At 53.1% G+C, this 10,913-nt stretch overlaps 1 protein-coding gene across 1 annotated transcript in view; it reads left to right on the top strand.

Moving 5' to 3' along the window:
• The window catches only part of STPG1 (sperm tail PG-rich repeat containing 1), a 15,623-nt gene that overhangs the window by 2,009 nt on the left and 2,701 nt on the right, over positions 1-10,913 (top strand). Inside the window, exons 3-6 of the mRNA XM_019547532.1 lie at positions 4,550-4,651; positions 5,725-5,898; positions 7,076-7,246; positions 10,394-10,505. Of these exons, the coding sequence (XP_019403077.1) occupies positions 4,550-4,651; positions 5,725-5,898; positions 7,076-7,246; positions 10,394-10,505 (559 nt within the window). The remainder of the gene's footprint in view (positions 1-4,549; positions 4,652-5,724; positions 5,899-7,075; positions 7,247-10,393; positions 10,506-10,913) is intronic.

Genomic DNA, 10,913 nt, shown 5'->3' with positions numbered 1-10,913 from the left:
GAGACTGGGAGGATTGATGAGAAGACCACCTGTGCCCCAGACCCTTTAGCCCCGCTCCCAAATCCCTGTAGCGCCTCGTGACCCGGCTGGGAGCCGTGTCATCGGTGCCCACGTGGATGAGGAGCATGGGATAGTGGTCTGTGGGCTGGGGGAGCTCAGGGATCCTCTCCGCAATGTCCCGGATGCGGGCGCCCGGGAAGCAGCAGACTTCCCGGGCTCAGGGCTCGGGGCGGCAGACTGCCCCTCCATCCCCTCAGCGTGGAGTCTCCCACAACAAACGCTTACGTCTGGTCGTGGGCAGAGCGGGGCGGTAGCTGCAGTCGGGCCCGTGGTGCCTGTGGGAGCTGGCGACTCCACCGGCTCTGCCGGGGCAGCAAGAGGTGTGTAAGCGCCGGTGGGGCAAGGGCTTGGTGCGGCGGCCCTGGGGCCCTTGACCACCTCGGTCCATGCCCCTGACTGGACGGAGCGGGAGGTCCCCGAGTCCTCCCTTGTCCTGGAGGGAGACGGTGGTCGACCCTGCGGCTCCCGGGGGAGAAGGGCCCGGCAGTAGGAGTCGATCTCCGGCTCACAGCCCCCGATGGCGCGCAGCCTCTGGACTGTGGCCTGGAGCTCCTCCACCTGGCGCCAGAGACCCCAGTAGGGAGCAGACCCCACACGGGGAGGTGGCCACGCTCCCGGGCCCCAGAGCCTGGAAAAGGGACAGGCAGCCTCCGCGGCCGAGAGCCAGGGCCGCCGTCTGCGTGGAGCCCGGGACCGTGGGCGCCGTCTGCGTGGCCTTCTCTGAGGTGCCCGGGGCGGGGGGGCGCAGAGCCCGAGGGGACCCGAGGCGTGCGGCGCGTGCCCATCCGTGTCGTGCCTCTGGTAGGCTGGCTACGGCTGGGACTGTCTACCCTGGGGGTAGGCTGGGCCAAGTAGGGGCCTGGGCGGGGGGAGACCCAGCCCCGCTCCACACAGCCACCTCCCCCCACTCACTGAGGGGTTAACCCCCTCTCACCACGGCCCCCGCTTGCCTCCGGCTGTGCCGGGGGTCCTCGGGGGGCTCCGCGGCCGCTGGGGGGTGCCTGGGGGGCTTCGGGGGAGCCTCAACATCTCCGGTCCCCTTCCTTTACCTGGTTCCTCCCTCCATAAAAGTGCTTGCGAAGCACCAGCGTGTTCTGTGGTCAGAGCGGCAGGGGGCAGCAGAAAGATACTAGAAAACCACATGGATTGCCCAAATTTTCACCCGGCAGGTGAAATTGCAGGCGTGTATGCACAAGGGGCTTTGGGGTCCTAGCTTTCCAGCTTCTCCCCCTCCCCGTGGCAGGAGGATGAACCATGCCATGGCTCCCGTCACAAGCTCCCTGCTCGGGATCGAGTGACCAAGCCCGGTCTGGCTCTCTTTGGGAATCACATCCACTGAGGATTTCTGTAGCTTCGAGCACACTTTTCAGAGAGGGGGAGGGCAGGAGGCTATTTGGCATCCCCTCCTTTCCCCCCCGCCTTTGATCTCTGCCTCCTTGCTTGTCTCTCCCATCTCAGTGATATCAGGAGCACATTATCTTGGGCCTGAATACTAATAACGACCATAGGCGTAAAGGACAAAAGATGAGGGGGAACATTTAAGGTGGGGACGTTGCTTAACTGCTTCTTGCAGGCGCCGTCTGTCTGTCTGGGGAGGCTCCAGGAGTTTCTCACGACCCGATGCTCAGCGCTGCCTAAGAGAGATGAAGTAGAGCCACGCGGTACCTCCCCAGAGCACCTCCCTGCTCTGAGCGTTTCCTGCCCCAAGGACTGAGCGGGCAAGGGTCCAAACCACAAGCGACACTAGGGCTAGGCAGAAGCTCTCTTAAGCTGTATCCATAGAGAAAGGTTTCTGCAGTGGGTACGGGGAGAAGGATCAGGTCCACAACAGAGGAGCTCTTTCTGGGGCTCCCTGCTTTATACCGTGTCCTGAAGCACACCCGGCCGTGTGTCCTGAACTCTTGGCGCAGCTGTTGTAGAGGATAGAAAGCCAGATTGTGCGTGAGTGCCTTTGGGGGGGACTTAGACCACCCAAAATGCCGTTTGGGTGACCGGACCTGGATCCTTGGATGACCAGAAAAGCAGAGTGCCCCCCGAGGTGCATGCCGCCATGCCTTTGACAGTCTCTTCGTATGTGTCCTGTCACTCAGGGGCAAACTGCAACCTGGCATAACCAGGAGCAACTCCTCAGGGAAGTGACTGCCCAGAGATCGGCGCTCAGCTCGAACTGCCTTAGTAGCATTTGAAGAAATGCATGGGGAAAAGTCACCTGTGTGGTCATCGGTGCTGGCATTTTTATAAGGCAGGCGGAGGCTTCTGGGATGGTGTAAGTCAACAGTGAGAGCTGAGGATGATTCACCATACCATCAGTCCGGCCTTACGCTAGGGTTGGGGTTTTTTGGTTGTAATTTCTTGTAAGCATTACGGGAGCATTAACTGTGACGGGGAGGGACCGCGCTGATTTAAGCCCTGTACAAAGATCAAGTGAAGGACAAACCTGCCTCCACATGCATTGTCTGGCAGGGGAAATGGGTGAATGGAGAAGCGATAGGACTCACTCGTGGTCACGCAGCAGGTCCGTGACGAAGCCAGAGACAGAAGCCAGTGTTCAGCCTCCCCTTCTAGTGCTCTTTCCACTAGGCAACACCACCTGCCATTGCTCTCCTAGGATGACCCAGGCACGCAACTGGAACAAAGCAGTGCTGAGCCTCTCTTCCTCCCTTTGTGTAAAAGCAGGGTGATGCTGTTCCCTTTGCCCCAGAGCTCGTCTAACATGCAGCTGTACAGTCAGGCCCACGAAAGATAGCCCCTCGTTCCTCGCATCGTTCCAGGACCGCCGTGGCTACAACAGTGCTTCACCGCTGTCTTTGCTCAGCCCACCCAGGGCACAGCCCATTGTCACGAGGCCCGTCAGGCCATTCAGACTTCTTCACTAAAAACGGGCCCGAGCCTGCTGGCAGCCTGCCCGGGTTTTGTGACTGCTCGCCACCGCCACGTGGGACCTGGTGATCTCATCAGGCTCCTCCATCACCTGGCGCGCCCGGTCTCCAACAGCCCGGTCTTCCTCGCCACCTGTCTTACTCTTTCCTTTGCACCCCTCTCCCACAGAGCCCGCTGTGATGCCGCTCAGCCGTGCCGGTGGGGAGAAGCTGTCGGTGCCAGCCCCGAACCACCCCCGGGCCCGGTGCGTCGCACGTGGTGTATCTCTGTCTGAATCTGATGGCATGCTCCTCAGGACAGGAAACAAGTGCCTTATCCATGTCTGATACTCTCTGCAAAATACTTTCCACTGGTGACCGGCAGACAAGATAACCAGCAAAGGCCACATGATGGTGATTTACTCTCCGGGGGGCAATAGTCTCATGTGTGTCCAGCCCTAAATACCAGTCTAATGTTGGATATCAAGCTGCATTTCTCAAAGAGCCTCGTCCTTCCTGCCTGCTGAGCCTCCACAAATTGTGCAGCTGTTACTTGGCTGGCAGGAGATCAGCACCTTTAGAGACGTTTAGCACCTCACAGGATTGAGCCCCAAAGCTTAATGCTCCACTGCTTGGGATCTAGGCTGGTTTGGTTTTATATTGCTCTATAAACAGAATCCCGCCCAGTTCTCTTTCTGAGGAGCCCAGGGGGGGACCTGAGTCAGGATGGGTGCGGTGGCTACAAATAATGCGTTCTGCCTACATGCCGAATTAATTCAGTCAAAGTCAGAAGCACAGATGAGATTTTAGGCTTGCCGTGGCTCTGAACCTGCACAAATTGCCTGGTAGGCGCTAAGGAAATTTAATCTCCCATTTTATACTCATTGTTCCGCAATTTGAGACTTGCATTAAGATCAGATTATTATTCTGAAACAATGAAAACATCTGCCCAACGCACAATGACAATTACAAGCAATATATTCGGAGACACGAGGAGCGGGATGGAAAAACGATACTGAAAATACAACGATGCTTTTATCTGCGTTGATGGTTCGCTGTCACCTGGAGTGTTGCGTTCGGTTCATCCCAGCTCAGGGGAGAAAAAGCTAGGGCAGAAATAGAACCTGTTCAGAAATATGCATGAAGGTCATGAGAGCCCTACAAAGAGTTGGAAAACATCGGGGGGAGGGGGGATTTAGGTTCGCTAGGAGGTGCATAAGATTTGCCCCTGCAAAAAATAGGAAAGTGAAAGTGAACAAAGCAACAGTCAGTGGAATTGAGAAACAGCCAATGTAAAACTGAAAGAAGGAAAGAACTGGGTGCACAATGCACGTTGAGTGTGTGTGCTGTCCCAGCCCAGGGCTGTTCTCCCAGAAGCAGGAGTCAAACAAATGATTCATAGAATAAAAATATCAGACTGGGGAAACTCGTTGCCAAAAGGCACCACCAAAACCAAAGCATTAGATTTTACATGGGGAACAATCATCAAGGGTTTTATTGCGTTGACTGCCACATGTCTAAGGGGTATAAACCCCTCACCCTGAAATTACAGACAAACCTGCTATGTGAGTGTTCAGAGGGTGATTGTTGCTAATGCAACCTCGTCACCGCATTTTATGGTTTCTTTTTAGGAGGAAAGTCCCGGTCCAGGATTCTACAATGTCATTCACCAGTCTCCAGAGTTCAACAGCACCTCTCTGTCAAAGAAAGGAACCGGCTACTTTCCTTCAGGGGTAAGAGGAAGGGGTCGTATTATGCAGGTGCTTGATGAAATCAATTCTTGGCTTTCTCTTGACTTCAGTGGGCTGTGCAAGAATCATGTCTTGTGTTTTGCTGCCTAAGTCTAGGGCATCTAGAGACTACTGTGATGAGCACAAACACCTTAGCCAGGTGGACATAGTTTGCAGCCATGGGCAGGCACTGCTATATTAGTAAGGTTGAGTTCCAGCCTCTACCTTTGCTCCTAACTTTTAAAACATAGTCCTTTGGGACTGGAATTTTTTAGGCTTAATCACGCCCAAAAGTGATTTTCATTTACATTCTGGATGAACAATTGAAGTCCGATTGGTTGAACTGTTTTTCTGTTGCATGAGGCTAAGGAGAAAAAATGCCTTTTTTTTTTTTCTGTTTTTTTGCACCGGTCCTGGAAGCACTGCAATACCAGGTCAATGCATGGAGTGGATGGAGCACGCTCCGGTTCCACCACCCAATACCAAAAAGAATCTGCTCAATATAGACCTCCTATGGAGGACATATCAGAGACAATTACCCTGGGGAGCTTGCCTACGTGGTCACGCTGCTTCCCCTGCCAGGTGCCATTTCACTCCTATGCATTCAGTAGAAATTTTGCACTCGGCTCCCTTGGGAATTCATAAGATGACAGCCTCCAAGGCAGCTCTTCTGTCCATCTCAGTGAGGCTGAAGAAGCCTTGAGCCTTCCTGGTCATTTTATGCAACATCTTGGAGCTTTCAACCCATTTTAAAGAGCACAGTTAAGGCCCTCCTGGGCTCTGATCAGGCTAGAAGAACATGACAGGTTTCTAAGCCAAGCTGATGACCATCTTCATCTCCAAGGAAGTCAGTGGATATTAATGGTGCCTACAGCCTGGTCAGCCCCTATGACATATTTGCAGCCCCAAGCACAACACAGCAAGGTGCTCCTGTATGTAAGGCACAGGGGGTGTTTTTCCCCCTGTTAGCAACTGGGAAAGTGCAGGAGGTCAGAGCACAGCCCTAGGCTCTTTCCCAGTTTTTGGCAGGCCTACAGCTCACCTGCTGTGTGTTTCTGTCCTGTGTCTCTTTCCAGGATACTCGGATCGCACGCAACCTAATCCCCAGCTACCCAGCCGCAAATGCCTACAGCATTGCATCCTGCTTCCAGTCCAAGAGAGACTTCGGCACAGGCAACTCCAGCATGTTTCAGCAACCTATCGCTAGGAAGCTAAAGAAGATGCCTACCCCAGCACCCAACCAGTACAATGTAAGAGGGGGTGGGAACAAGGAGCCATTCAAGGACTGTTGCACCCTAAAATACATGAAGTGTAGTTGCCTCTGAGCCACGCAGGGCACCCACCAAACGATACACTTAAAGCAAGCACCTCTCTGTGCCCACTGTTGCACTACAGCAGCTGCGTTCCCTCCACTTTGGGGCAGATCAGCTGGTCTGTGCTTCACAGCACCACATCTTTGCATGCTCCTTTGACCCTACAGATGCAGCATGTGTCTTGCAATTGGTATCAATGGAACAGGGTCCATGCACAATGTAAGGAGCAACCCCAGAGTTGGAGTCTGCTGTCCTCAGAGGGGTGGCTGCAGCTACTACAGACACCTGTGTGCCAGCCTGAAGCTACCTGGGTTGGATACAGCTGGCAGGGGAGATGCAGTGGCAAAGATCACAGCATAGGCCATCTCCCAGGTATCTGCCGAGCATCTCAGGCTGGTTTTGCAGCCCACACTGAGCTCCCTGGAGTTAGTGCTCCCTGCTAGTGGGCTGAAAGCAATCTCTGCTGTGTCTACACAAGCTGCAGTCACTGCAGTGGCCACAGAGCAGGAGCACCCCAAGTCACTGTGTGTCTGGGTGCCCTGGGCCACTCTGCACATAATAGTGTGCTTCTAGGACCTGCCCCTGTGGCATCCCTTCGTCCCCGCCACAAAGCAGGCTGTATAACAACAGTCCCACTGAAATCCATGGGTCAAATTCCAAATGCACCGGCTCCAGTGGAATCACTGCCACTGATGGTGGCTCTGCTGGGATAGGCCCATTTCTGCTTTTGGTTCAGTAAATATCTGGTCTCGTGGTGGGACCTGTGGCCCGGTCCTCAGCTGATGGAAACCAGCGTGCTGCCACTGCTCTCGCGGAGCCGCAGCGATTTCTCCCCGTGAGGGATCTTGCCCCGGGGTTCTGCTTGTGGCTCAGCCATTAACTCACTCTGGTCTTGGGTAAGTCGCCTTGGACAGGAAAGAGGCAGCACAGAAAAGTGATTTGTCATGGGCTGACAGTGCTTCGCTGCAGGTTTATGAGCCTCAGCCAGGAATGTTTACAACATGCTTGAGATTGTTGAATGGAAAAGGTTATGAGAAATGCAAAGTACCTTTAATAGTTATCGCACACATAGGAATATTCTATCTGTTGCTGATGCGTTTCCTTCTTCCCTCAGGAGCGCTGTGCCAACGGTGCTGTATTTGTCAGCTTTCAGATCGTTGGTATGCGCCGTCCAGAACTTGCTTTCTATAAGCCACCTTTGCTTCAGTTCCCTCGATCTCGCTGGCACTCTTACATACAAGTATATAATGGCCTCTCATCAACAGCTCTCCATATTCTGTACTGCACTTAAGGGTGATGCACATCCACTGGAGGCCTGGGGTCATATGTGTCGCCTGCTTTACAGCACGTAGTAACTGCAACAGTTTAGGATCGGGCGCAGAGAAGAGAACAGAAGCCAATTAAAACTGCAGAGAGTTTCAGGTGATTTCCAATCACTCAAGAAGTCTGCGGCAGGACTGGGAAGGAATCCATCTCTTCTCTCCCAGTCCAGTGCCTTATCCATAGACCATCAGGACTTGTAGTGGAGATGATATCTTTCATTAGACCAACAAGATTTTTGCAAAAAAATGTCTTTAATTGCAAGCTTTTGGGCACAAACACCCTTCTTCAGGCACTGGAGAAAAGATTGTAAAAGTTCTCCTGGGTAGAAATGAAAGTTCATATTTCATAGGATTTCACAGAGGAGTCAATAGATGGAAAACTCCTCTGGGCAAGCAGTTTGTAGCTGGTATGAAGCCTCTTTTACAATCTTTTCTCCAATGCCCGATGAAGGGTGTCTGTACCCAAAACCTTTCCATTAGATAATTTTTTTTGCAAAAATCTTGTTAGTCTAATAAAAGATACTATCTTTACTATGAGTCCTGATGGCCTTTTCCTCTAGACCAATATGGCTACAACCTGGATACCTTATCCATAGATCATCCTTCTTGGAAAGAGGTTCCCCCCACAGGGGCAGCCCAGTCCCCAGGATTCACAATACTGTCATCATCCAAAGTGCCCCTTCGCTCTCCCAGCATTACTTCCCACCCACGCACTGGCCCTGCTTGGTTCTCCGTAACACACACAAGATCTGGCAAAAGCCCCACAGAAGGCAACAGAGCGCCAGGTTGGAAACACACACGTTTCTCTTTGTGCCTCATGTTTCTGAGCTGGGTCACAACGCATGAAAGCGCCCTGCATAGTGTGCAAAGGCTTGGAGTCTTTAGTGGTGCAGATCAGATCTCTGGCTTGGAGCCCCCCTGGCAAAGCTGTCCTTCCCCGGCGAAGGGCTCTCTGCCCTTCTCTGCGCCCGCATGCCAGCATCTGGACTTGCAGTCATCTTTCCAAAGCACCTCTGTTTCAGGCACTGGATTTCCTTCCAGTGACTCACACCTGGGGTGTATCTGCCCCACCATTAAGCTACTTTCCAGGTCACGGTAACTTTATACCTCATATTCCAAGGGCTTTAAATCACATTATTTCTCAAATGGGAAAAATTTACTTCTGGGAACAGCCCTCCTGAAGTCATCACTGACTCGTGATTTACTGTAAGAAACAGTGTCCTGCCTCCAGAAAGCAAAGCAGGAAACTTTTTTTAAAAGATGGCAGCGCCTGATAATTTATGACCATAGGCAAAGAGAAATTGTGAGACGAAACAGAGGGCCTAGTTGTGCCGATGTCCACAGGTGAAGCTCCCACTCGGGTCAGGAAGGAGGGTCATGCTCGGCGCAGGCACAGCTACAGATGAATATGAGCAGGGGAAGAAAACCAGGCTAGAGCAGGAATGAAGCTGAAGCAACATCCTGAACTCTGCAGTGCTCGCCTCAGCTTTGGGCCCAATTCAGCCTTGAACTGCTGATGTCCACGGGAGGGCTGGATTTGCTTTGCAAAAGAAATTGCCTAGCATCCACAGATGAAGAGGGACAAGTACGGTGATTGCTGCAGCCGCGGATGCCTTTTTATTTGCATACCTTGAATTAATGATGTGTATCCCATGATCAACAGCATGACCACCGCTGCCAGGGAAGCGTTTTGTCTAGGTAGTTTATCATTCTCTCTTCTTTTTTAACACGTTCATCAGTTAATTAGCCTTTTATCTGCTCTTTTTATGCGCTGCTCTAGACATCTAGCCTGATTACAGCAGGTGAATGACATCAGGCAAGGAGCAATAGTGTGAAGGACGTAGCACGGAGCAGTGGTCAGGGCAGTGAGCTGGGAGTCCAAAGCCCCCTGTCTACATTGGCTTGTGTGTGACCTTGGGCTAAGCACCCCCCCGCCCCCAGCATGCCCCATGCAGGGCGGACAGAACTGCACAGGCTCCTAAGGAAAAAACCTTTGAAGATGGAGGGATGAAAAGCTGTTTGCATAAAAGAGCTGAATATTCATTATCTGGGAAGTTCTGGGCAGTGCTTTCTCCCTGCTCTGCAAAGGGATCAGCTGCCCTCACGTGCTGCCTCGCTACAGGATAAGGAGACAGAAGGGTTTAGAGGAGAGCTTGTGCTTGCTGCAGCCTGGTGAGATGCACCTGATCTGGGCTGCGTGCCACTGTTTCCTGCTGGGCTGAGGCATTAATCCAGCACCCGTTCGAATCAAGAGTCTGGCCCTGGACTGGAGCGGGGTTGCAGCTGGCCTGATATGACTTTCCAGCCTGTTCCCATCAAAGTCAATAGGAATTTTTGCCATTGATTTCAATGCCTTGAGAACTGAATCCCCAAGTGATCACCTAGGGCTTTCTGAATAGTGCTGGGGGCCGATTTCTACATCTCTGCAGCGCTCACCTGCCCTCGGGGCCAAGCCAGGCCAGTTTGCATGTGCCCGTGACACCGAGACTGCAGACATGCCCCAGATATCATGAGACTAGCTCAGTCCGGGAGTGAGATCAGAGGAGCTCCTGCAGCACGTGGGCTGCAAAACTCCCAAGAAGTTGGGTAACTACCTGCTAGCTCCCTGCTATACCCGCGACACGGTTGTCTGTACCCAAGCTAGCTACTCTAGCATCAGCTTGCTGCTTATCTTCGTGACACCGGTACGCCTTCAGTCACAATGGAGACACCGTTTGCTTCCTCTGTTCCTACGGGAGCTGTCGATGAACTGGAAGGCCCGTTCCGAATTCCCGGCTTGTGCAACGACGTGAAACCTGTTGGGCACTCTTAGCTCAAGCCGACGTGAGCAGCGGTTCAGCACATGCAGCCAACCTGCCCTGGGCACTCCAGCTCCTCAGCAGCTCTGACATGGGACCCCCGAAGCCCCCGTAGACTGGGCAGTCTGGGGCGGGCCTATGTAAAGCCAGTGACCCCACCTACAAGCTTGTTGCTTCTGGCTCATCCGTCTGGACCATGAGGTTTATTCGGATTTCTAATGATTCAAAGCTGGGATTGTGCCATGTTAATAATAACCTGTGAGTAAAGTCAATGTAAAGAAATTCATAAGGCTTTTTCCTGCCCCCCCCCAGGCCTCTACAGATTTCTGCAAGCAAAGCAACAACGTCTGCGCCTGGGCTGCATTCGTGTCCAGAACCGTGAGAGGACTAAGTTCTGCTAAAGCAGAAAAATGGCCTTCTCCATGTAAGTGAGCTGGGATGGCTCTGGGGCAGTCTCCCAGGGGCCAAGCACCGTGACTGGAGCCGATGCTCACCCAGGGCACCTGGTGCTGGAGACCTCTGAGAGTTGAGCCCCATGTGACACTTTGGGCAGGTCACGGGACATTAGCTGGTGTCACCTCTGGGATTTACCTCCTCCAGGTCGTGCTGTGCCCGGGCTTTTCTTTGCACCCGTAGGCAGTGGCGGGAGTGCACTGGGGCTCTCCTGTGGTGCCAGACGACGGTGTGACACTCCATAGTTTCACAGTTTCTAGGGTCAGAAGGGACCTGAGCAGATCATTGAGTCCGACTCCCTGCCATGGCAGGAAAGAGTACTGGGGTCAAACGACCCCAGCAAGGTGTTCATCTAACCTCCTCTTAAACACCCCCAGGG

The sequence above is a fragment of the Crocodylus porosus genome, unplaced genomic scaffold (genome assembly GCF_001723895.1).
Source record: "Crocodylus porosus isolate Cpor-Errol unplaced genomic scaffold, CroPor_comp1, whole genome shotgun sequence".
Classification (NCBI taxonomy): Eukaryota; Metazoa; Chordata; order Crocodylia; family Crocodylidae; genus Crocodylus; species Crocodylus porosus.
The sequence above is the reverse complement of the archived record's forward strand: the minus strand, read 5'-3'. Positions and strand labels throughout refer to the sequence as shown.